This window comes from Toxorhynchites rutilus, chromosome 3 (genome assembly GCF_029784135.1).
Source record: "Toxorhynchites rutilus septentrionalis strain SRP chromosome 3, ASM2978413v1, whole genome shotgun sequence".
Classification (NCBI taxonomy): Eukaryota; Metazoa; Arthropoda; class Insecta; order Diptera; family Culicidae; genus Toxorhynchites; species Toxorhynchites rutilus.
In genome coordinates this window covers 200,433,253-200,460,942 of record NC_073746.1, presented here as the reverse complement: position 1 = coordinate 200,460,942, position 27,690 = coordinate 200,433,253, and the positions used below count along the sequence as shown (strand labels likewise).

The following is a 27,690-nucleotide window of genomic DNA, read 5'->3' as shown; positions in this document are numbered from 1 at the left end:
ATGAAAAAGTAACAAGTATATAACGCGTAGACATTTTATCTTTCGAATGATGTGTTTATCATACCATTTCGTTCAGTTGTTTAGGAGCTATTAACACTCAAAATCTCGGTCTCCGGCGTAACGCTTTCGTTTTCGAAACTTTGATTTTACACCCCGGTATAGAAATGAAAGACGTAGTCCTACGTCAAAATGTCATTACTGTGACAAGGAGGGACATTTCAAACGGGATTGCCGCAAGTGGAAACAGGATCAACATCGAGAGAACGATGATCGAGACGGCCGTGATACCGGTCGTAATTTTGACGACGCGAGGCAGAAAGTAAACAAAGCGCAAGAAGAAAGCGAGGTGTGTTTTAGTGTTCAATCGAAGAAAGAAGATGAATGTTGGTATTTTGATTCGGGGTGTACCTCCCATATGACAGGCGACGTTTCAAAGCTGATATCAGTGGATGCTTCACAAGAGCAAAAAATTTGTTTGGCCGATGGCAACAAGGTGTTTTCAAAAGGTATTGGTGACTGTCGCGTAGATGCTTGCGATGAGAGTGGAAACCGCGTGAATTTGAGATTGAAAAATGTTCTGTACGTGCCGAATTTGAAAAATAATGTATAATAATAATGTCAACACATCTGGCATCGCCGCTTGGGTCATCGTCATCTGGAAAATATTATAAAGATTATGCGAGATGGTTTAACAACAGGATTGAAACTGACAGACTGTGGAATCCGGTCAGTGTGCGGAACGTGTTGCGAATGTAAGCTTTCTAGATTACCTTTTCGTAAATCAGATTCGAAATCGAATACGGTTCTTGATTTGATCTATTCTGACTTGTGTGGACAGATGGAAGTCGCTACTACGAGTGAAAACCATTATGTTTTGACATTGATCGACGACTTCAGTCGATATTGTGTTATTTTCCTCCTGGAACGCAAATCTCAAACCGAAGAAAAGATTCGTGAATTTGTCCAATTTGCGCGGGCACAGTTCGGAAAGACGCCCAGAATTCTTCGTACTGATGGCGGCGGAGAGTATTCGAGTGACTCATTGAAAACGTTTTTGTGAGAGAAGGGTATTGTACTACAGCAGACAGCGCCGTATAGTCCACAACAAAACGGCAAAGCAGAGCGAATGAACCGATCGTTAATCGAGATGACTTGCTATTTATTACGTGACGCTGATATGAACAAGAAATATTGGGGTGAGGCTATTCACACCGCCAATTACCTACTGAATCGGCTTCCTTGCTCCACAACTGGTAAAACGCCATTTGAGTTATGGAGCGGAAAGAGACCAGATTACAAACATTTACGTATTTTCGGATCTGTTGCGTATGTCCACGTGCCCAAGGAGAAGAGGAAGAAGCTTGACCAGAAGAGTAACCGGATGATTTTCGTCGGTTATGCAGAAGGGAGAAAGGCGTACAGGTTCCTCGACCTTGAAACAAATTCTGTAACGATAAGTAGAGATGCTAAGTTTGTCGAGAAGTTTTCGAAAACTGAATGCATTCGCGAGGTGATTCCTATTTCACAAGTTGCAAATAACGAAGATGGAAAACCAGTTCCTGTAACTAATATACATGAAATTGACGTGAATCGTGTACCATTTACTACGGCAGGAACGGAATTCTCAGACGTTGAATCAGATAATGGTAGCGAAGATGACGCCGAATTTTCTGAGTTTAACACAGCAGATGAAACGGAAGAGTCAAGTTTCGAAGGATATCCCAGACGATCACAGCGTAATACGAAAGGTAAGGCACCTGTTCGGTTAATTGAAGAAGTCCATGCGGTACGTATTCAGGAGGAGAATGAACCGAAAACGTTTAAGGATGCGGTTTCATGTGCGCAGAAAGATCAATGGAGGACTGCTATGAGAGAAGAATTAGCATTGCATCGTGAAAACATGGGAGATTGTCGAACTTCCAAAGGGTAAGAAAGTAGTAGACAGCCGCTGGGTTTATAAAATCAAACGGAATGCTAGCGGTGAGCCGGTCAAATACAAGGCACGATTAGTAGCACAAGGGTGCAGCCAAAGACCAGGTGTAGACTTTGAAGAGGTGTATGCACCAGTCGCGACACAGGCGATTTTTCGGACGCTACTATCAGTAGCAAGCTACAAGAAGATGATTCTGAAACACGTGGACATAAAAACGGCCGATCTCAATGGTAGCCTGACAGAAGAGGTCTACATGAGGCAGCCACCTGGATTCACCGAACCGGGCAGCGAAGGTAAAGTTTGTCGACTCTTAAAAAGTGTTTATGGATTACGACAGTCTGCTCGTTGCTGGAACCAACGGATGAACGAAGTGCTGAAGAAGATGGGATTAAATGCAAGCTCAGCAGATCCATGTTTATTTGTTCGAAACGTTGATGGTAAGCCTGTGTATATCGTGCTCTATGTAGATGATGTTGTTATCGGATGTGAGATCGAAGAAAAAATAGATCGTGTCCACGAAGAGATCAGCAAGCATTTTAAAACTACCGGATTGGGAGAATTAAAATATTTTCTCGGCCTGCAGATTGACCGTGTCGCCGGAAACTATAATGTATGTCTTTCGGGATACATCCAACGCGTTACTGAACAGTTTGGATTAGGTGATGCTAAATCATCTCGCACGCCTATGGATGAAGCTTATGCTCGTGGTGACTCGGATAGTAAGCAACTTCCTGACAACGTGAACTACAGAAGTTTAGTGGGAGCCTTATTATATATTTCTGTGAATTCGCGACCTGATATAGCAGTTGCAACTTCGATTCTTGCTCGAAAAGTTTCCCAACCGTCGGAGGCTGATTGGACGGCAGCAAAACGCGTCGTCAGATATTTGCGTGGAACCATAGATTGGAAACTGAAATTCAGAGGATCTGTACCGAAGCTAGTAGGATATTCCGATGTAAATTGGTCTGGAGACCACAAAACTCGGAAGTCAACATCTGGATTCGTATTTACCGTGGGTGGCACTGCGGTAGCCTGGAGAAGTAAACAGCAGAATATCGTAACACTCTCATCGATGGAATCAGAATACATCGCGCTCAGTGAAGCAACACAAGAAGTTCTGAGGTTACGAAGATTACTCATTGACTTAGGATTCGAACAGACGGAGCCAACGGTGTTGTTCGAAGACAACCAATCATGCATCGCTTTTGTACGATCAGAAAGGATCGGTAAACAATCTAAGCATATCGAGACGAAGGAGATGTTTGTGCGTAATATTTGTGAGAAACGAGAGATAACTTTGCAGTACCTTTGTTCAGAGGAGATGATCGCAGACACACTAACGAAGCCGTTAGGGACGATTAGAAACCTTAAGCTATCGAGGCAAATAGGATTAATCGGTGAGGAGTTTCGTGGAACGTCCGGTAGGAGTGTTGACGTCATCAATAGTTACACCTAGCTAATCATTCACCTTTGTTCCATCCTTTACTGTAACTGCCATTTTATTCATTCTAGAAGCGAAAAGAAAATAACTGTATAACAACTTAGATCGAATAAAGAGTAAAACGTGTCCGATATTCTTTATATTAATTTCCGTGTTTTACGTATAATTATTCGGAATTTCCCCACCAAACTTCCGTTAGCCAAAAGAACCTGGGATCAGCCCATTATGCCAAAGATCACTGGAGGATGGATCGGCTGGAGATAGACATTGTCGCGAAGACCACCAATCTTCCCATCATTCCCCAGCTGCGCCCGATCGAAAACATTTGGGCGAATGGCCAAAACAGAGAGACAGACGACCACCAAAGCCACGAAAAGGTGAAATAACACGACGATATTCATCTTTTCATCGGCCATGTTTTAGGTTCCGGCGTACTTCCGTAAGACCGCCCAGCGCTTCATTTGCGATACTTCATCAAACAACTCTGCCTAGAGATGTGCCATCCGCTCATGAGCTGTTCCGAAGAATCGACTCTTTGAAGTGAGTTGACGCGGAACAGCTCGCAAAAAAAATCAAACAGCTCTTCAGCTCACTTTGATGATGATGAAGGAGAGAAAAGAGCTGTAGAATTGAAGAGAGTGTGTGAGCTGTAAGATTCAAATGAACTGACCGTCTCTCGCTCTTCGTGTTAAGACATCAGTTTAGTTTCATTTGTCCCTCGTCTTTTCAACTGTTATATTCGCGATGACGGCATTGAGCTTTGTTTACCAGTTTAGGGGGCGCCAAAAATAATAATTGGCTCTCAGGCAGAATGAACACGTTTTTAAAATTCAAATTATTAATGAAAATTAACTTCTGTGTATCAAATGAGTATTCTATTCCAATGAAAAACACTTTGTTTGCAGGCGGTGCAAAAATCTCATAAGATTTTTTTTTTGAAGAAAACTTTCTATTGTAATGTAAAGCCTCAGTAAAAATGTCGGAAATGTTGTACTCGCCGAGTCTGTTGTAAATAATAGTCTGGAATACGTGTTTCAAGTAATTAATAATATGGTGTGAAAAATTTCATTTGAATTTTAACATTTTCAAACTGGCTTCGTGGCTATCGAGTTTGGGACCCAAATTGAAAGTCGGCACTGACAACTGAGCTGAAGAGCTGTTCATAAAGAATAGCTCATTTAGATGAGCTGATATGATCAGAGCTGTTCATCATGATGAGCTGATTTGCACACCTCTAACTCTGCCTCTTCCTGTCGAGTATACACTAGTTCTGCCGGCTCATTTAAAACGTTAAGCCCTGACCGAGCTAGGGGACCAAAGATGAACTTTTCGTCTGACTCACGTTGGTCCCCGCGGATCATTAGGGGACTTTTAAAAAAATCATTTTCCAATTTTGTTGCTGTCGCTTCCAGTTGACACTCTCTAAACGAAAAGCCCAATATCGGTGCGATGAAACCAGCTCAACGTATTAATATTTGGATGCATTAGAAGCGCTCTTGAACAGTCTGTCAAATAAAAGTTTTTTTGAGGTTCATCCATTTAAGAAAATCAACATGATCAAATTGTGATATTGAAATATATTGATCAAGACGGGTCTATGGTACTAGGTGAGGCCGTTTCGTCACTAAGTTGGTTAGGGGAGCGGTATATGAAAACAGTACGGAAGGAAGCAGAAGGGGAATTATTTCCTTGAAGCGTGAAAGAGACAGACTGATCACGAGCGAGCTTGGGCACAAGCGTATTGTGTTTTGTTTACAAACAAAACACAGTAGACTTCCAATATGGCTGAAGAGTGGTTTTAGCAAGTTGGCCCACCTTAGGATATACTTTTACGCGCCTTGATATTGATATCGCGGGACATTTTCGATTCTTTTGCCAAATGCGGGACGGAATCTTACGCGGGACATTTTGTTGAGATACGGGACTGTCCCGCGGGACGTCTGGTCAGTTTAGTGTACGGCCACTTTCAGATTTCTATTTGACAGCCCTACGTTAAAATCAACGGGTACATGAGCAAAAAAAATGCCTTTACTACAGTGACTGAAACACTCTGGATATTCAAAAATTCTTTTACATAAAAAAATATCTGTTTGGTGGATATTATGCTGTGGAGGCATCATTAAGCCGTTGCAGCATCATTGCTTAAATCGACAACTACGATGTCATGTTCCTACCAGATGAGGCAATACTTCAATCCAGTGGCATTTTGATGACTCGATATTCTCCCGAAATGACCTACTATTGTGGTTTGAAACCAGTGAACTATTTTCTGTATGGCTATGTTAAGTTTCAGTCTTGGATCTCAATGAACCATAACAACGATTACACAACATAGATGACATACGTGATAACATATAATAAAATCAATTCATACCAAACTAACTGTGTTTTGTTTCAATTAAATTTATCTCTCAATGAACTTTATCGTTCATATTTGCAAACCCTAAGTATGATTTACAAATACTTGTTGAAAGAAACAAAAAAAAACTATACTTATTTCATCAAGAACAATAAATCCCATGTTGAATTACAATAGCATTATATGTCTTCTGCCTGGTATTGCCTTTGTTAAATTCGCCAATAATAGACCTATGTGCTCTGTTGCAGGCCAGTCACAAATCATAACCAGGCTAAACAGTTAACGACGACAGGGTTCATTGGTAAAGAAAACCTATGAAATCAAAAGGAGGGCAGCATTTTAAAGAGGATAATGCAAGTGAAGCATGTGGGCAGGAAAATAGCAAATTCATGATATTTGAAGTACTGTTTCAAGGGCCATGCTCTTCCGCGAGACACGAAGAAATACCAGCGGGTGCTTAACAACAAAACATTATTATCGCAGTAATGATTCGTATTCCATCGCTTAATATTTATGGGAAAATAATGCCGCAAAACATCGATAATCCAAGTGTTCTTTTGGTGATTGACTTTAGTTTAATACAGTTCAATATATGGAAGCAAACGAAAAAAAAACAAACGTTATAGTTATCGTTTTAGTTGGAATTGAAAAAAATATTTTATTCGGATAGTTTAGAATCGGTTAGGCATCGCTTGTTATTTGAACGGGTTGAAGTCAAGCATAATTGATCTCATTTTTTGCTCTGTCGATAAGTATCGTAAATAGCTCGTCTACTTCTGTCTATTTTTGAAATTTATTGGTTAAAGAAATGGGACAAAAAAACTGTCATGGTAATATGATTTTTTTTTCTGTGAAATACCGAAGGGCCAAGTTCAGAACACTTCCTTTCTCTGGTGTACTTCTTGGCATACTTCTTTTGACCTCACTTGACTGTGTGATCATTATTTCTGAAATATTAGGAAAGAAAGACTAGTGGCTAGTTTCTCATTCCACCAAAGTTCGAAAAGTAGAGGGCGAAATGAGCTGGAGGAGCTGTTCACCAAGCAAGAAATTCAAACGCGTTTTTTCGAAAGCAGCTTTTCAAACTGGCGTACACGATACCTCAAGTTCTACTGAACCGATTTATGTGGAATTTGTATGAATACAATTTTTATCCATCTCTCTATCGCATGAACCAATAAAAAATATATATTTTTAAATTTCACTGTTTTTAAAAAATATGGAAACTTTAAAAAAAAACACTGTAAACTGCTTTTTTACTACAAAGCCATTTTGTCAAAAAACACGTTTTTGACTCGTCCGAGGTTCATGCGATAGCGGCATCTTCACTCATTCAGAATTCTGTTCGGTTCTTCTGTTTCAGATAAGGCGGGCGCTACACGATTCGTCCAACGTTTCACTCGAATGTTGGACTCAAACATTTGACTCGATGAATCGTCAAATGTTGTGACGAATGTGCTGCTACACGGTGAAGTGAATGTTCGATTCAAAGCAATCGGCCCAAACAATCGGCGAGTATTTGGATCGAATGTTTATTGTTTTTATTTACCATCAAAAACGTTAGGAAACTGAATGACGATGCGAGTATTCAAATTATTGCCGTAGCAATTGTACTGCTATCGGGCTGTAAATTAAAAATGCTTCAAATCATTATTAGAATGCATGCATTAGAATTATTAGAATGCAATATTTCGCCAAATATTTTGAACTTTGTGAATCAATTTCACAGTTCCTTCACCTAAAACTTGTAAACAAACCAATCTGTCAAAAATAGATTCGAACGAATCGTGTAGCGGTGTATCGAATGTCATCGAGTGTCGAATCAACGAATGATAAAAATCCTTTGACTCGTGTCACTCGCGTTGGAAGGTAATCCACAACGAACGGATTAACTTCCAACGCGAATATTCGAAACTCGACATTGGAGGTTCGTAGCTCGTCAGTCGACTACACGATGCGTCGAATCATCGAGCGTCCATCATTCGAGGGTGTTCGTAGCATCGTGTAGCGTTGGCTTAACCAGAAGAACTAGAATCGTGTATGCCATGGCACAACTTTTTTTTTAACCTCCTCACTTCATCAGCTTTTAACTATTCTAATTATGAATACTTCGACTACGTCTTTCATTTCTATACCGGGGTGTAAAATCAAAGTTTCAAAAACGAAAGCGTTACGCCGGAGACCGAGATTTTGAGCTTTATTAGCTCCGGTATGATAAACACTTCATTCGAAAGATAAAATGTCTACGCGTTATATAATTGTTACTTTTTGATCCAAAAACTTGTTTCAATAGTCTTAAAATTGCTTCCAAAACAGGCTATTGAAATCATCAATCGGTATATAAGCGAGCGCCGCTTGGAAGTCCACTCAGTTATAATTGAACAGCGATTGGAGCATGTTGTCGCTATTGTGGTGAAGCTCTTCGTTTATCATGAAAGCGCGGATGAACGGTGTCACCAAGAGCCTGTTTGTGCACCTTAAGCCAGAAGAGAATCCATCAGGAAGAGAGTGATTCCACAAACGGTTCCCCTGGAAGAGATCGGAGCAGCCGCCACACACACACATACACGTGCGGAACTCTTCGTTTAGATGTAATTCAGCATCGAGAAAATTCCGGAAAGATCCAATCGTTACTGAAAAATACATTCATGCAAAAGAGTTCATTTTAATGTTTTCTATCCATGTAACACTGCGACCAAATATTTTTTAATTAAGTGCTATTAACAGGTGGTTATCGAGTTAGCATTAACCACTGGTGGGCTTCGAGTATCGAGGAAAATTAGGAAAAAACTAATCGTTGCTGAAAAATACTCTACCAGTTCCCCTGGGAATTGAAAAATACATTCATGCAAAAGAGTTTATTTTAATGTTTTCTATCCATATAACACTGCAACCAAATACATTTGGTTTTGTGGTTTTTCAATCAATCGCAATTAACAGGAAAGCTTCTGAAAATTATTCTTCCCCATAAGTAGAAAATTTTCGTATCCAATATTGTATGCGCGCGCAACGGAAAATGTTTCACATCGGGAAAATTATATAATTTTCAATCGATTATTGCTCAGTCGCCGAAAGTTTCAAACTCAGAGAGTTCATTCCCCTCTAGTTTGCCTTCCGAATTGCCATCGTAAACCACACCTTCTCTCGATTCAATCACGCACAAAAAGCATACTTAAGCGATATTCTGGTGGTGAAACGCATTCATTTTTCGTGAGAACATCGACAAGACAACATCGTTACTGAACGAGCTGAACGTGCTGGACGAGCTGGACGGCGAGGGATCGAGGGATTCATTACCTGGCCTGACCTGACCTGAAAGACATGCAGTATGTTTGGAACTGTGAGTGAGGGCAGAAATGCCGATCCATCAGAAGGAGAAGAGAAGACGACCGAGTACCAGCATCAAAAATTGGTTCCGCTTGAGGTATCGAAGCAACTGCCACACGCATACACGCGTGCAACTCTTTACGTTCGCTGGTTATCGAGAAGAATCCGGAATGAAGTGATCGTTGCTGTAAAATAATCTGCCAGTCCCACTTGGACTTGAAAATTACATTCAAGCGGAAGAGTTTATTGTAATGTTTTCTATCCATTTAATACTGCGACAAAATACAATTAATTGTGTGATTTTTCAATCAAGTACAATCAACAGGTGGTTATCGAGTTAGCATTAACCACTGGTGGATTTCGAGAAGAATCGAGGAGAATCCGGAAAGATAGCGTTGCTGCAAAATAATCAGCCAGTTCCCCTTGGAATCTAAAATTACATGCAAGCGAACGAATTTATTTTAATGTTTTCTATACATATAATACTGCGACCAAATACATTTAGTTCTGTGGTTTTTCAATAAAGTGCAATTAGCAGGAAAGCTTCTGAAGATTATTCTTCCCCATCAGTAGGACATTTTCGTATCCAATATTGGATGCATAAAACCTTGTACCTCCAACGTAACGCTCTCGTTTCGAAGTCCCCCAAATATTCATTTATTCATTCATTCAGAATGAATTCAGATTCAACTTCAAACAAATGATCACTAAATCAACGATAGTCCTACGTCACCATTGTGGTTATACCATAGATATAACCCACTTCCTGTTTTTCCGTTCAATTTTTGCTTTATTGTGAAAAGATAGATGAACAAATAATGATATAATGGATAGTAAAAATATTATTTGTTTTATTTTTTCGGAGCTCTGAAAAACGTCCGAAATTCGTGCCTCTATACTAGAATTCACCCTAAAACATTTTAGCTGTCTTGCTTCACTTTGCTGGATCTTAAATACTCAGCGACTTACCGAACCTTACGTCTTGGTGACAGATTCGCAAATTTTCACCGGATTTCATCATCTATCACCTGCTTCCAGTATTCTTGTTCTGCACAATTAAGGGGATATTCTAGTCTAGAATTTGAAAAAAAATCAAGTTTTTTTTATCTTTATATTTCTAAAGTTTAGACATTCAAAAATATACCATAGAAATGAAAATCCAATTATTTACCCAGTTGTAGCCATTTTTATGATGCGGTATCTAATCTAGTACGGCTTTGACACAAAACTTCAAACAGATTTTTCTCAAAACTTGTTTTTTCAAGCTGGCGTCTTAAGTTCTTAAGTTCTATTAAATCTTTAATTCCAAATTTGATTTGAAAAAATCCTTATACTTCCCACCATCGCATGCATGAACCAATAAAAAAATATCATTTTTTTATATTATTATTTTAAAAAAATGGTAATAAAAAATATGCAAAAAAGATATTTTATTTTTTAAAGATTTAGTCAAGACAAGTGTTTTTTACTTGTTCGAGCTTCACACGATAGCGGTATCTTTCAGAATTTGTTCGATTTTTCGATCGGTTCCGTATGGAACCTCAGTATATCGATAATGAGAAGGCTTATGGCTTCATACCTATCTCGTTTCTCATCCGGGTATAGCGGCTCTATGAAATTGATCTCGTTGTCGTTAGATTCCTGCATCATGCGATGAGGCAGTGGAGCACGTCTCTCCCCTCAGTGAATGGGAGAATGTGTTGCAGTTTAGAACGTTGCAGATAAAGAGGCGGTTAACCCAAGGCGACTTTTTCAGCCCGCTTTGGTTTTGTCTGGCACTGAACCCCCTCGGTAGGATGCTCAAAAGAAACGGTCATGACTATAAAATAAGGTATGGCGACGGCGCCCACGAAGAAGTGACCCATACCTTTTATATGGATGATCTCAAGGTCTGCGCTGATTCACGTCAGCGTCTAGGTGTAGCTATCCGGGTTGTCGAAGATATGAACGGAGACATCTGTAGGGAGGGTCGCTGTGTCCATCTGCTGGAAGGAGAACTAGCCGGGTCTGGAGGCTACGAGGTCTATGACGGCGAGTTGATAGAAGTGGCGAGAAGTTCGTGATGAATCTTACAAATACCTTGGATTCTGACAGCTCGATGGAGTTCGCCACTTCGACATCAAGGCGGAACTGCGAGACGAATTCTTAAGTCGAGTGAACTGTGTTCTAAGGACTTTCCTCAACGTGAGGAACAAGGTACGCGCCATCGACACATTCGCGGTTCCCCTGCTGACCTTCAGTTTTGAAGTTGTGAAGTGGAGTAAAACTGACCAGAAGACTTTAAGAGGAGGATGAGGAAAGCATTCAAAGAGGCCGGAATGCACCATCCTCAATCGGAACTGGAGAGAGTATCACTATCACGTAAAGAAGGGGGACTTGGAATCGTTGAAATTTCTGCATTGTATGTTCCCCAGGTACGACAACCGCGCGAGTTCTTCGCAGAACGTGCCAATCAAAACGCGCTATATCGAGCTGTTTGCGCCACTGACAGAGGATGCAGCCCTCTGCACTCGGCGCAAGCGGTGTACCAAAACATCTACAATTTGCAGACAGTAGAGAAGATTGCAGCTTGAAAGCAGAAGGCAATGCATGGTGCCCACATCCCTCAACTGGACCGATCATACGTCGACAAGGCCGCATATAATTTGTGGCTAACGCATGGTGGACACTCTTCAGTAGTAGAAGCCGGCATGATAGCCATCCAGGACGGGATAATGCCGACAAGAAACATTTGCCAGATGTGCCATCAACCCGGAGAAAAACATAGAGCACATTATGGGAGGCGTCCCATTTTGGCCAACGCAACCTACACCGAACGCCACAAAAACGTGGCTCGCATTGTTCAACTGGAGCTTCAATATGGACTCTTGGAAGACATAACGGTTCCTGCCTGCATCTGTCCTGGAAAATGACCGTGCGAACCCAGTACAGTTTAAAGTACTGGGTTCGCACGGTTCTGACCGACCTCACGATCCACCACAACTGTCCAGATATTATGGTGTATGACCAGAGTGACCGATAAGCCACCATCATCGATGTCGCTATTCCACTGAACCAAAACCTGAAGAACACCCACGGTCGCAAAATTTGCACAAAATTGGCCGTGGAACTCAAGGAAGTCCCAAGAATTGTTCCAGTAGTTCTCTCTGGAACTGGAATTGTTCCGAAGAAAATTCTGGAAGCGCTAAAGGTGTTGAATATGGCGAAGGAATTGGTCGGCATCCAAAAGTCGGTCATCCTTAGCACCATGCACCATGCAGCTACGTGCATTCCGTAGAGCCAGTTCCCCTTTTGGCATTCAGAAGCCCAGAGGCAGGTGAATATTCTGGCTAGGTTCGTCTAGGCAGGAAGTGTGATGAGTCTGCCAAAAAAACAAGAAACAAACGCATACTTTTCAGAAACAAAACAATCGGTACTTACGTATTAATCAAAATATAGTCGAAATCGAAATATGAGTCACAATACAATAAAAAGCAAATTTATTGTTCGCGCGGGCACTCCGTTATTTTTTATTGTTGTTGCCTTGTTGTCTGCAGTGTTGTGTTAATTTTTAGTGCTACGAAAATGCGTATTTGGGATATTTACATATGAACGCAACAGGAGCGCAATTTTCATTATGAATTTATTTTTTCGTAAAGAAGTTTATTCAGAGGTCAACATGATGGGGCTAAATCCCCATCTATCGAAGATAACGAACAATCCGCAATCCGAGTTGGCCTCCGACCCGCCGTCAGAAACGGTGGCCTCTGGCAAATAAATCTGTGTTCCACCGATTGCTCGGTTAGTTTGAAGGATAGGAGACGAAACCCCTAACACCCCTTCCCTCTGAGTGCCTCATTTGATTTTTTTTGAAAGAAACTTACTTTTCTGATAAAATTTAATTTATCTGTCGGAGACGAATGAATCGAACGATTTAAAATATCCGTTTACAAACGAAGAAGAAGATGAAACGCACTGTAAACTGTGTATACAGTGCAGAGGCGAATGCATTGAAAAGTTTAAAACCACTATAATTCATCGCGTTCGTTCGTATACAGTTCAGAACGAACTGTGTACGGTGATCGGTGGAAGTGGAAGGGGAACGCACGAGTGACAGTGCGTTACCCTTCCACTTCCACCGATAGTGAATAGTGCTACAAGGTAAATAGTCCTTATATTAATGAGAGGAAATAAACGATAGCTTCATGAAACAATAAAAATAAGATGTCGGTAATGTTATAAAACGAAACATTTCAGAATAAGTTGGTTAGTAAATTAGATTATTTTGTTGGTTTGGATTGTTTATCAAATAAAATTTGACTTTCATATTTTGAAGTTAAGGAGAGCAAAATTTAGTAAGTTTCTATGTTAATCTACTTCACCTGAAAAGGACAGTTGAAAGCGTAACGATTTAAATAGTCTGGTTAAACGTATATTTGCGTCGCTGGAAGGCTTTGAATTGTATTCAAAGCAATGAATATTGCTTGTTTTTCCTTGTTTTGCGTCACCACAGGTCTTCGTTTCGGATTGAGCTGTAGGCGCGACCAAATTACTCACTCGCTGATGTCTCTGGCATTCCAATCATTACATCAAACTAACGCCATTGCATTAATGTTTTGAGCTACACAATTGTGTGGGGAATCATCAAGCTAGGCTATCGTCAGCTTACCAAGAAAATACATGTTCTGGAATTTTTTTCAGTGATTTGGTTTCGCATGACGGTAGGAAAACTCAAAATGGCCACTCTTGTCCACGGAGAGGGGGGAGGATCGTGTCCACGTGGACACGAAGAATAAATATTTTTTGAAATATAATCACCGATAAATTCTAAATTAAATAAAAGCTTCTTCACTGAAATCCATGATTTGAAAATAACTCACGTAAACTGTGAACAACCGAGCTATTTCATATGATCCTATTCATAACCAAAAACTATGAAAATTAAACAATTTCAAAAGGCGTCGTGCACAAATTACGTAACGCAACAAATCCGGATTTTGGAACATCCCCCCCCCCTACGTAACACAATTTCCTATCTCTAATACACAGAAAGTAACGCAATCACGACCCCCCTCCTCCTCTAATCGCGTTATGTAATTTGTGCACGACTCCTAATGGTTGAGCTTCATGATATATATGGGTTGGTCATCAAATATAATTTTCTATAGATTTTGTTCTTTCTCGAGAACAGTTAGTCTTAGAATAAAAATGTCTGTATAGTTTTGACGTAGGACTACGTCTAACCGGAAGATATAGGGGGTAAAATGGAAATCTAGGCACTGAACAAGTAGGAAAAAATGCAAGATTTGGAACGCTTATAACTCGAGCATTTCTCAATAGATCGCAAAGGTTTTTGCATCAATTGATAGGAAATATATCTACGCATCTATCATAACGAATAACATTTCATTTTTCTTGAGATAAATAATTGAATAATTGTGAAATATCAAGCATTGTCAAAATGCACTATGTGCCCATTTTTGATTGGTCCATTTTGTGCTCCTCAAATCGAACCGACTAAAACGGTCAACCAGAGCAGCAGCGAAATAGAATGAGCCACGAGTGGAAAGGAAAAAGAAAAAAATGAACGAAACATTGGTCGCAGTCTCACACATGCGTAATTCTCGAGCCAGCCAGTCAGCTTAAAAATCCCCGCTCCGCTGCCGTAACGATCATTCTCATTCAAACCGTACACCACATCGGTTCGCATCACAACACATCAACAAACCAACCCAAGCAGCCATGTCCGGACATGGTAAAGGAGGAAAAGTGAAGGGAAAGGCAAAATCCCGCTCGAACCGTGTTGATCTGGAGTTCCCCGCAAGAGTAGCTAGGCCGAGCGCGTTAGTACCAGTGCACCAGTCCACCTAGTCGGCGTTATATAGTTTCAGCCGCCGAAGTGATCGAGTTAGCTGGTAAAGCTGCTCGCGACGATAAGAAAACCCGCATTCGGAACAGAACACATTCGGTTCGGTGGACATCAAGACAACAGGCAGTTGCAGCGAGTGGCGAGTGGCAAACGCAATCGCAAAACGGCATCAGGTAGCAGAAGAAAAAAGTTTGTTCTTTATACACACTGCTTTGGTGGCAAATCCAGAACAAGGTGGCGTCGAGGGCGTTTGAAATGGTTTTTTTTTCAAAACCACGAGTACTAAGTTTTGTAAATTGGAACCATTCCATAAAACAAGGCGCTTTTCAGGGCCATTAAACCTTCCGAAAAAGAGTTTAGTTCAATGCTTTCTAAAACAATATCCAAAATAATAATAAAACACAAATTGATTTTTTCATAATTTGTTTGCCAGGATATGATGAGTATGTGAATTTGGCAGTGGTTCTGAGCTTATTGATTTTCACCAATTTAAGAATTTGCTTCTAGATTGAAAGTACAGTAATTTACACTTATCTCGACATTTAGCTTATTGGACGGACCAGTAATGCGACATATTTAGTTGGACATTTTTGTAAACATAGAGTTCGGGGTCCAAATTATGACCCCACATTGAAAGTCGACACTGTACCACTGTCATCGCAAATGTTCAATTACAGGTTAAAATTACCTCCAATCCGATACTGAGTGGTGGTAATGCGACGTGCCATTGAATGTAATTTACTGTAAAATATGTCACAAGCTGGATGGGAAGAAATTTTCCAACTGTGAAAGCTGTGGCGAGTGGCAAATGCAATCGCTAAACAGAAAGGTTTAGCCGAACAAGATGGGGATATCGAGTGATAACAAAACAATAAACTCTTTAGATTGAAGATAATTTTGTGATACTGAAAAGGACCCTTTTTAGCCTGCATGTGAATCCAACGAGCGAACAAATCGTAATGAATGTATTTTTTTGCCATCGCTCCCTTTTAACGCTCATTCGTTCGTCTCGTTGGACTCGCCCCTCTGGCTGAGTCTGCCGATTTGTCTCTATCCTGTGAGCGTGTACCGCTAGAGTATAAAACACGCGGACCCCAAAAAAATATCTTATTTTCTTTCAAACCGTAAACCCGTGTGGTTGTACGGCATCGGCATCGTGGACGTAACAAAGGAGGACAAGTTAAGGGAAAGGCAAAGTCTTACTCGAACCGTGCAGGTCTCCAGTTCCCTGTTGGTCGCATTCACTGATTGCTCCGCAAGGGTAACTAGGCCGAACGGATTGGTGCCGGAGCACCAATATACCTAGCAGCGATTATAGAGTTTCGGCCGTTGGAGTGCTCGAGTTGGCTTGCAAAGCTGCTCACGACAATCAGAAAACCCGCATCAAGAACAGAGCAGCTTCGGTTCGGCGCTCATCAAGGCAACAATTAGTTTCAGTGAGTGGCAAAGTGTTTCTCCGGCACGTCGCATCAAATGTAATTTACTGAACAACATGTCACAAGCTGGATGGGAAGAAATTTTCCAACTGTGAATGCTGTGGCGAGTGTCAAACGCAATAGTTAAACAGGAAGGTTTAACCGAACAAGATGGGAATATCGAGTGATAACAAAAACACAACACCAAAGGTTCTTTTCAGAACCATCAACATATTCATGAAGAGTAAACAGTAAACTAATCCATTTTTAAGGTAGATAGGTAGGTATTCACGTAGGAGAAGAAAATAAAACAATATATTTAAAATATATATTTAACAAAAGCTGTCCCCTTTGTATAGTCCTACGTCACTCCGGTTATGTCCCCGACATTACCCACCCGTCTTTTTCATGCAGAATTTCGTTTCAAATTCACTAGACCAGGGGTTTTCAAATGGTGCTCCGCGGGAAATTTGTGCTCCGTGAAGTTATAGCAAATGCTCCCGCTTGAAAACCCACCTTGAAAAAAACATTCTTTAATCCAATTTCACCAGGCATATGGTGATTTATCTAAAAATAGAAATAGAAATAGAGTTGTTCCAGTTGGGTTGGGTCAATGTAAACGCGATTTGTTTTAGTGGTTAAAAATTGCAGGGGCTCCATCAAATAATTTTGCTATAAAAAGTGCTCTGCCATAAAAAAATCTGAAAACCCCTGCACTAGACATTAAAATTCCTACAAAAGAAGTGTAAGTTATTGCACGTGATTGGATAAAGTATTTAGTATGATTCCTTGCTGTGATGGCTGAGAGTAGACATACGACCGCAAAGGATTAATAAATTACAGAATGGTCGATAAGGATTTGAAAAATAATAAAATATTTTAATACGCTTCCAATACCCTCTGAAAATTCTCCGAACTGTGGCGGAAAAGATTTCGTATTGCGCTACCGACTTAAGGTGAATCGGAAATCCAGAGTGAAGATGAATCGGCATTTGCTGTGATCGATCATATTCCAGAGTGGGCAAAGATCTGCACTCAACAAAAAAAAGGGCCAGAATGCGACATCGAAAATTTTGAGTGGGGTTTGGAACGATGTAAAGTGCGATTCACATACAACATGCACGTCACGTAGTGCTCCCTTGGCCGAGTTGTTAGCGTCATAACTAACATGCCGGGTGTTCGGGTTCGATTCCCGTTCTGGTCGGGGGAATTTTTGGTCAAAGAAATTTCCTCCGACTTGCACTGTGATCACGCGTATTCTAGAGCTTGCCACTCAGTATGCATTCAAGGCGTGTTAATTGGCATAGAAATCTCAACTGAGTACTAAAAAAAATTACGCAAGTAATACTACGTTGAGACGGCGGAGTTCCTCTAGGAACGTTAGTGCCATTGAAGAAGAAGAAGAAGAAGATGCACGCCACGTTCACGTCCCGTCACGTCACGTTACGTCAGTTATTCTACCATGCAATTCTCATGAAAACATTCACATACACCGGCAACGTAACGACCCGTCAGCATACGTTCTCGGGGTTTGTTTTGATTTTGGTTGTATTTTTTATGCCGACATATCTAGTTCCAAATTTTGAAGTCAAAGTCATTCGTGACTAGCTGAGAAAAACTGTCTATATTATTATTGTTGAATAAGGATCGGGACTACGGGGTTTAAGCATTTAAATACTATAATTCAATGATTTTCATTGATTTTTCCAAAATTGATTCTAGTCATGCCAATTCGAAGGACGGTATTGCAATTTAAAATTGTTGTAGGGGGCGACACCATGAATAACATTAAATAAATCATTCGTTGTCAGATGTCAGACTTGACGGTGTTGGTGTAAGCGTTAAGTGCGATTCACATACAACATCCACGTCACGTTCACGTCCCGTCATGTCACGTTACGTCAGTTATCCTACCATGCAATTCTTATGAAAACATTCACATATACAGGCAACGTAACGACCCGTCAGCATACGCTCTACGAAAGCAACCGGCAGGATTTGTAGAAAAGAATAATTGACGGAGAGGGACGGTTCGTTGGGTTTTTGTCTGGGCTTTGTGTCTCGACTTTTGTTTTGATATTGGTTGTATTTTTCATTCCAACACATCTCTTAGTTCTAAATTTCGGAGTAAAAATCATTCGCGACTAGCTGAGAAAAATAGTGTACATATTATTATTATTGTTGAATTAGTGTTGGGACTACGGGGTTTGATGATTTTCATTTATTTTTTTCCAAATTTAGAACTGATTTTAGGTATGCTGATTCGAAAGAAGACATTGCAATTCAATACTGTTGCAGGTGGCGACACTATGAATAACATTGAATAAATCATTTGTTTGGCATTTGACGTGACGGTGCTGCTGCAAGCGTAGACTGCATGTGTGAATTGGTGGAGACGGTGGCGGAACGTGGACGTTCTTTCCCGTAACGTTCTATATGAATCGCACATTAACGTAACGGAAACATTCTTTTCCGTAACGTTCTATGTGAATCGCACATAACTCTGTCTGTTTCAAACAATGCATTTGGTAGAACATTTCACAACTGCCCATTGATTTGCTGTGCTGTGTGTCATAATCCAAAATGAAAGGATAATTTTTTATTCGATCAAGAATATCTCTGTGAAAAAGATTCTACTGGAATTTCATATGAATCAAATGGAAACGAACCAATCAGGTTAATTGCATTTTTACTGTCGAAGATGTTAGTGGATTTCCAGAAGGATTAAATCTACTTCTGAAATAAAGCTGTGAACTTAAATTAACATTATTGTATCTATGTACTCTATGTGATATAATCACACTGAACTATGTGAAAAAATCTGAAATGATTTCAAATCGATTCTTTTTTATTCGATTGGGGTTTGCAATCACAATTATTAGAGCTCAAGATCAATCTTTGAATTTGTGTAGTTTATATTCAGATGCGGATTGTTCCTCACCTGGTCAACTGTACATTACGAGTTTCCATGTTGGCAAACTAGATAGCCTGCATATCTTCGCTGATAATGGAAAAACAAAAAAATATTGTTTACTCACAAGTATTTCTAAATTAAATGAAACATGTGCTGAGTTATTCAGTTATTTCCTTAATTATTTTGATTAAAAAAGGAAAAAAATGTCCACGTGGACAAAGGGGGTGGAGTTATGAAAATGTCCACACTTGTCCACGGAGGGGAAGAGGGGAGTCGTGCTTTTTCTGTCCACGTGGTATGTGGACATCCCCTAATATCTGTTTTTTTATCCCATCTGTTTTTTTTTTATTATTAGGCTCATCTAGCAAGTCACCTGTGACAGAACCGAATTTGTCGTGTCCTTTTTTTCTCATGTTGTATATTACACAGTAGCCATTTAGGCGTAAGAGTTTTCTTATCTCATCGGTACACATTTTTATCTATTACACATTAGCCGTTTAGGCGTTAGAGTATTCCTATTCTATCGATACACAACACATGTCGCATTTTTCGGCGTAAGAATATTCATATTGTTCGAATGTTCACAGTTGGACACACCGGGACTGTTGATATGAAGCTTCCATTGTTGTTTTGCTAATAGCACCAATTACCGATGCAGCAGATCGATCGTATGTGGAGTGAGAGGCTGGGATCACCATCGCATGATGATTGATGCATGTAGTAGCTAGAATAACACATAAAGTTGGTCAGTTGAGGGCCCTGAGTTATAAGCTCATGATTGTTCGCTTAGTAGCGGACACGCAACCAATTAGGCTACGAAGACTCCCTAATATCTAATCTAATCTATATATATATATATATATATATATATATATATATATATATATATATATATATATATATATATATATATATATATATATATATATATATATATATATATATATATATATATATATATATATATATATTCAGTGAGTATATATATATCTATAATATCTAATATCTGGTTGGCAAGGAATTTTGTAGAACTGGAGTTTCTTAACGGTTTAAAAGAGGTAGTAGCCAACCACCTATAATTAATTATATTCTCAGTGAGCCAAGTCACCATGGACAAAATAATTAGACTTACGATTGGACGATCTTGGATCGATTCTTAGAAGATCGATCTTTCCCTCTTAGATTTTCTGGATCGATTCTTTGTACACCAAAAAAATCGCTATTCGATTTTCCGATTTTTTTTATCGTAAAAACATGTTTCGTAAATTTGTTTTTCAGTGAACTTTGATTTTAATCTCATCAAAAACTAGCTGACAAATTTCATAAACATCGAATCCCTTCAAGATTGTCAAATTAGGGGTCGTAAATTTAGGAGAAGTAGTTTTTTAAGTTTGGTTATTACGAAACAAGTCGCAAGTTTTCACTATGCGGACAATGAAAATTGTGAAGAAAATAGGATGGTGAAATGAAGCGTTCTTTTTTAAAACTAGGTCTTCTATCAACATTTACAGCGTAAAGCGTACTAGTTTTAGTTCGGGAGAGAGTCCGGGAGACAAGGTTCAGGGATGCAGCTTTGTATGGAAGGGGAGAGGGAAGGCTGGAAGATGGTTTTTCGAAACCAGAATGATTCGGCCAATGACAATCCTCAGATTTCCGAGGACAGCCGACGAGATTTGGGAAATGACGTACTTCCTGTAAGTACGTTTGACTCCACTTTCCCTGATCAACTTTTGTGAAACATAGCCTGTGTGGTCAAAAAATTAAAACTTTGAGTTCTTTGAGGCACCCCTAAATCATGTCCGGTTGAGCTGAAATTTTGCACAGGTAATTTTTTTGGGCCAATAAACAAAATGTACAAGGTCGGTTTTTTAAATTCGATAATTATTTTTTTACCATACATCCATTGCCACCCTAATGCATATAGGTTGGGTTAACATAACCTGTTTAGTGTATATGTTAAACCAACGTTGAATCGACGGCTTATACTGGGTTATACTGGCCGATTTGACACTGACACTGACACACAATTGTTATCGCGTAATATGTACGAATAAGGCCGCGGTGACACTACTTGAGGCTGAACGAAACGCATACAATCGTGAGAAGTAAACAACTACATAGAATTCTCGCTTAACTTTTGAAAAGATCCTATGTAACAAAAGTAAACAAATCGAGTTAATGAATGCACGCTATTAGTTTTCCATCATTGAATGCATTACAAAAACAATCGTTCATGTATCTACCTTCTTCATCTTTTTATCGCCGATACAAAAAATATCCAATGTGCAGATTCGTATTTTAAGCACTCGGCTGTAACTTCGGACGCCACTTTTCTCCGACGCTCGGAACGTCCAAAGTAGCAAAGCAGTCAAAACAACACGATGTCGTACTTCGGTCGTTTTGAGTTTTTGTTTCTTACGGGCGTTGTTAGCGATTTCAGTGTAATTCAACGAGTGATAATAACAATAATCTGTCTTTAGAACGAAATGCTGATATTTGGATTGCTGTTTAGTAGGTAGTTTTAGATTCTCATCGTGCAACGTAGTATGTACAATGTGCACACGCAGCAGTCAAAACGTTCAATGTTACATTTTTCGTTCCTAGGCTTCAAATTTAAGCTCAAATCACGGAACAACAGTTACGTTTCGTTTTTCAGAGTTATTCTTGATTGCTAGTGGAGAAAGTAGTGATAGAGATCGATACCTTTCAAGACAATTCGCGGATTAATGTTCGGGTCTTCAACTTCGTTTTTCTCGAGTTGACGAAAATGTTACATTGGACCTTTTCAAAAGTTACGCGAGAATTGTATTGGTGTGGTTACATTGCTTCCCACTTGCTTCGTTCGAATTCGCCAGCTTCTATCGAACAAAATTGTTTGTTTCCCTTCGTCAGTTATCGCACAATCAAGTTTTCGTGCGCACTCTGATCCAGTGTCACCTCGGCCTAATTCGTATTGCAAAAAAAATCTAATCATTAGCAATATTTACCAAAAAAGTCGTCATATATACCAATTTTTCGGGAGAGTGTAGATAGTCCCTCACATGAAAAAATTAGTGGGTTATATCTATGATATAACCGCAAGGTTCACGTGGAACTACCTTAGCTTAGCAATCATTCGTTTGTATTGATTAAATTCTTGATTGAATGAAACAGTTTCCAAATTCAATTGAGTTCAATATATTTGCTCTGTGAGTGAAAAAAATGAACAAATGCCGTGTAAAGTCAATTCATTTATTGTGATTGATTGTTCTTCGTTACAAGTAAACTAAATGACGGACCTTTTACGTTTGGTATGATGACTAGAACAAAATATATGTACGGAAGAATTATCAAACGTTTGATGAACCAGCCTAAGGCTGAAAATCTTTCCAATAAAGACAAAAAAAAAATTATCAAACGATTATTTTATTTTACATTTCCCTCTGAAGTTTACATCCCAAAAGTGTACATACTTCTCGAATCTCGAATTTGCTTGAAACTGGGAAGTTCATTCGCTTCTAGTGGCTGCACGATTTTCCCAGGTTCCTAAGTTTAGAAGATCATGTTAGGACAGACATATTCCACTCTGCACAAAGGCAAGCGAGGACAAAAGTACTCGCAGTTTGCATTTATTTGCAGAGCCGATTTCCCCAGAAACCTCGATTTTAAAGTCTGTGTTAGGGAAACACATTTCAATCGGAACAAAAATACCCCCGATTTGTATGAATTCGCAATGCCGATTTCCCCACGCTTCATGGATTTGAAGTCTGTGTTAGGGAAACACATTCCAGTCGGAACAAAAATACCCCCGACTTGCATGAATTTGAAATACCGATTTCTCCAGGCACCTTGGTTTAGAAATCTCTATTAGGGAACACATTTCGGTGGGAACAAAAGCTCCCCCTACTTTCGTGTGTTCTTTTTCTTCTTTTTGGCTTTAAGAGGGTTTAAACTTTTCAGTTCACTCGCCTCTAGGCTCTTTCGTGTGCTTGCAATGCCGATTTCGCTGCTTGGTTTTAAAGTCTGTGTTAGGGAACATTTTTCGATGAGAACAAAAGTCCCCCTACTTTCATGTATTTGTAATGCCGATTTCCCCAAGGCTGCTTGGTTTTGATGACTGTGTTAGGGAAACCGTAAATCGGGCCAATCAAAACGATGCAGTTAGGGCGTTTAGATAACGCCTAATATTTTACAGTTATTCAATTGTTTATCTAATGAAAAACAACATTTTGTTAGTTGCGATAGATGCGTAGAAATATTCCCTATCAAGTGATGCAAACATCTCTCCTATCCAGTACGAAATGTTCGAGCTATAAGCATTCGAAATCTTTCATTTTTTCCTGCATGTTCTGTGTTTAGGTTTTCATTTTACCCTCCATATATTCCGGTTAGACGTAGTCCCACGTCAATAATGCTTACTTGTTGGCAATCGTCACCGTAATTCGGGCATAACAAATTGGATTTCCCGATTGGACTTCTTCCTAGTAAGCCGAGATGGCTGTATATCGGGAATCATATCATGTTCAATGAGTTCTCTTCCGAGTAAAGCCAATTTCATTGTAATTAACATCGCTCATCAATGTTTTACTTCAATTCAAAGTTCTATGTCTCTATAATCACTCTGTACTGCCCGCTAAACCATCATATTTACTTATCATTTTTCTAAGTGTATCATTGATCTGTCTATTTATCAGCAGGGATGCCGGATGTAAAGGGAAGTCTCGGTTCTGAAGATATTTTGTTCAAAATCATGAAAATAAAATTAATCTACACCTTTTGGTTATTTTTTCTCAATATCAATATGTCAATATCTCTTTTTTATGTACATATACTTTTCCATAGTTGATAATTTTCTATTTATTGCAATATATTGTGTAACAATATAAACTAAATAAATATTGGAATGTTTAGTAGGAGAATCATTTGTGAGGACAAGCAGACATTTTCCGGTTATTTATTTGTTTTAAAAAGTAGTCTGGCATCCCTGCACTCAAACTAGTTATTTACCGGCAAAAGTTGAGATTTCAACTCAGATCTCAGATTGGAAGCAGTCTATCTTGTTTACATTGTGAATTCTCGTACCCTTAATGCGATAATAAAAACAAACGATCGAAATGCAATCAATTAAGCCATTTGGTTTCGCTGTTTTAAGAGTCATCAATTGCGGCATCAAACGAAATCATGCATGCTCCCAAATTAGCCAACATAAATCATTGATATCTCGTCAATGTCATATAAGCCCGGAACATCATGTTGTCGAGAAAGATGCTGGAAATAGTGCTGAAAATCGGAGAATGAAAAACAACTCTGAACATTTACAGGAGGATATAGAAAGTAACTTATTTGACAATCAACAGCGAATAAATTTTCAGCTGGGAAATATGAAAGATAAAGTAAACTGGCTTCGATCGTCTAGCGAAACTAGAAGAAATCGATCGAAACAAAATGAGTCCAGAGAACCACGTTTTAGTCAATTAGACACTGATACGATTGGCGTTATGGGACAGTACAATAATTATCGTGAACCGATCGAATTGTATGATAACGATCGAAAATTGAAATATTACAAACTTTCGCGAAAGGATTCTTTGTATAGAGATCTTCAACTTCTCATCACATCTCGCAAGCGAAGAGAGTTGAAGAATAAAATAATATTGGAAGGAAAGCGATTGATTGTTGATGCACTTGACGCCGGCTTATCTGCGGATTATCTTCTTTGCAATCGGCTATGCACTCTCGACGGGATTCGAATAGCAAAACCGACAAAGTTAGTCGAACTGCAAAGTCACCTAATGCAGGAATTGTCTGGGCTGGTTACGTGTCCCGGAATTATTGGTATGTTTAAAAACGTATTTTGTTTTTTCTCGTTGCATATTCAAGTTGATCGTTTCTGTGCTTTAAGCCTCATGCTCAAAGCAGTGGAATTAGAAGCTAATACTTCTTATTTCTTCCTTGCAGGTATTTTTAATAAACCACAAAACATCTCCGAAATGACAGTAAAAAAAGGAACTTCCTACTCGCTACCGATTACTGTTGTGTGTGATAACATTCGAGAACCCAATAATCTTGGCAGTGTCATAAGAAGCTGTGCCGCAGTTTCAGTTAAATCGATTGTGCTTCTCAAAGGGTGCACGTTTCCGTGGGAACCAAAGTGTTTGAGAGGAGGAACAGGTGGACATTTTCGTACGAACATAATTGGTCCAGTGGCGATAAATGAGCTGGCAAAGCTTGTTCCACCAACTGCTTCGTTTCTGTTAGCAGACAACAAAAATGAAAGGGAAAATGGAAATTTCGTATTCTGTGAATATGATGCGGCCAATTATTCCGATATGGAACATATGGTGTTAGTGATTGGGGGCGAAGCTCATGGAGTAAGCAGTGATGTGAAGACGTACGTTTGAATTTATATTACCGTATACATACATTTAAAATTTCTCGCATTAAAATTATTCCAGGTTTGTAACAAATTTGGCTGGCATTGTTGGGAGCAACCAAAAAGCTAATTATAAGATCCACATCCCCCTGCAAAATGGTATCGAAAGCTTCAACACGGCATCAGCTCTGTCTGTTATTCTTTGTGAAATAAGACGTCAATTGAAACGAGACAATGAAGATTCACTGGACTGAAAATCAAATACTATTTAGTACTATTTTTATACTCGATATACCAGATACGTTTATCCCCTCCCCTTGTCACTCTACTGAACTCGAGTCGATAGCGAGTAGACAGTTTCTTATCCTATTTACCATAGTATTAAGTGAATGTGTCATGTGTTGTGAACTTGGATAAAGCCTAGGTAACTGACCTATTTTACAGCTGTACATGGTTACAGTTGTACTGTGCGCAGCGCCATAGACGGTTGGTGGTGGGTAGCATGAACAAACCGAATCAAAGCACTTGGTAAACGTTCTTTTCATTGATTTTCTCATAAGTTAATAACTCATATTGGGGGCTTCTTTGTAGTGTTTGATAGTTTAGACGTTAAATAAAAACCTTTTTCATTGAAATATGTGGTGAAAATTTCTTATTGTCAGTTTGACATACGGTACAATGTACAACCAAAGTATGTCTGTCATGGTACGATGGTACCTGTACAACGCTGTACACGTACAACGCAAGTTCAGCTGTATGTCTGTCCCTGGTATTACTTTGCTAATGATACAACAATAAAAGATGATTCAATAATAATACATGCAATAAAAACAAGGCCGGAGTACTGTTTTCTTAAAATATATATACCGCCAGGATTCCTAGAACTGTGCCGAATTGCTTCTTTTTCTAGAGCACAAAAATTCGCTAATTATTTCCTCGGGGTTGTGAAGTGACTAGTGATCCCCGATAATCGTCCGATTAATCGATTAATCGAATACTTCCTACAGAAATCGATTATTAATCGAACGAATACTGCGCAATCAATAATCGAAGCGAACGAATAATTTACGACGATTAGTCGATTCAAACCTAGAGCAAAAGTCACAGGAGGGTTGTGTCCGAGACACGACCGCATACTTGACGTAGGATTCCGTTAGGCCTTCTGTTGATTTTGCATATGTTTGAAGAATTACATCTTTAAACTTTCTGATAATGATTTGGTTTTAATTTTCCCCCAGGCAGCTTGGTTTTGATGTCTCTGTTAGGGAATACATTTCGGTAGGAACAAAAGCTCCCCCTACTTTCATGAATTTGCAATGCCGATTTCCCCCAGGCAGCTTGGTTTTGATGTCTCTGTTAGGGAACACATTTCGGTGGGAACAAAAACTCCTCCTACTTTCATGTATTTGCAATGCCGATTTCCCCCAGGCAGCTTGGTTTTGATGTCTCTGTTAGGGACCCGTCGCATGTGTCGTCAATTTCGACCAATCAGAAGCGAGTTTTTCTGTCAGGATAGGGGTTGAGATTTTTGAATTGTTTGATAGTTAGTTTCATGACATATATTATTTTCTGCAATGTAAAAAAATGTTATGGAGTGCCAAAATCGACTGACGTAGAAATTTCATCAATCCATCATGAAATGACTGAGCAATAAGCGTTTGAAATTAGACAATTTTCACGATGTGCTCGGTTTTCGATTTTCAATTTGTACCCCAATATGTTCCCGAAAGACGGAATCCTACGTCAAAATCGTACGACCACTGCAGTTTTATTCTGAAATTCAATCATTATCTTTGACATGATTGAATGCCGCGTTGGCGGCTTTGAGCTTCTTTTACAAGTTTAGGGGAGGATAAAAGATAATAATTGATTTTCAGGTGGAATGAACACTTTTTTGATTCCAGATGGCTTTCTAGCAAATGAGAAATATTAGTCTAACTAATTATTTCTCTCAGTGGTACGATTAATCGATTAATCGATTATTTGGGGCGATTAATCGTATCGAATAACAAACTGCTGAAAAGTATTCGATTAGCTGATGAGCGATTAATTTCAAAAATCAGGGATCACTAGAAGTGACTGTCCAATATTTATTTTATTC

General features: G+C 39.3%; 2 protein-coding genes across 8 annotated transcripts in view; one reads left to right on the top strand and one right to left on the bottom strand.

Annotated features, from left to right (window-relative positions):
* LOC129779556 (PDF receptor) overlaps positions 1 to 27,690 on the bottom strand; it is a 127,024-nt gene that overhangs the window by 73,518 nt on the left and 25,816 nt on the right. Inside the window, exon 1 of one of the 7 annotated variants that reach the window (XM_055787105.1) lies at positions 10,030 to 10,049. The exons of the other annotated variants lie outside the window; for them this stretch is intronic. The gene's annotated coding sequence lies outside the window, so the exon portion shown is untranslated. Of the gene's footprint in view, positions 1 to 10,029; positions 10,050 to 27,690 lie in introns of those variants that run through there. 7 annotated transcript variants of the gene reach the window in all.
* On the top strand, positions 24,223 to 26,327 carry LOC129779557 (rRNA methyltransferase 3, mitochondrial). Its single transcript, XM_055787111.1, has 3 exons — positions 24,223 to 25,051; positions 25,175 to 25,607; positions 25,672 to 26,327. Exons 1-3 carry the CDS (start codon positions 24,331 to 24,333, stop codon positions 25,841 to 25,843), a joined length of 1,326 nt encoding a protein of 441 aa, XP_055643086.1. The 5' UTR covers positions 24,223 to 24,330; the 3' UTR covers positions 25,844 to 26,327.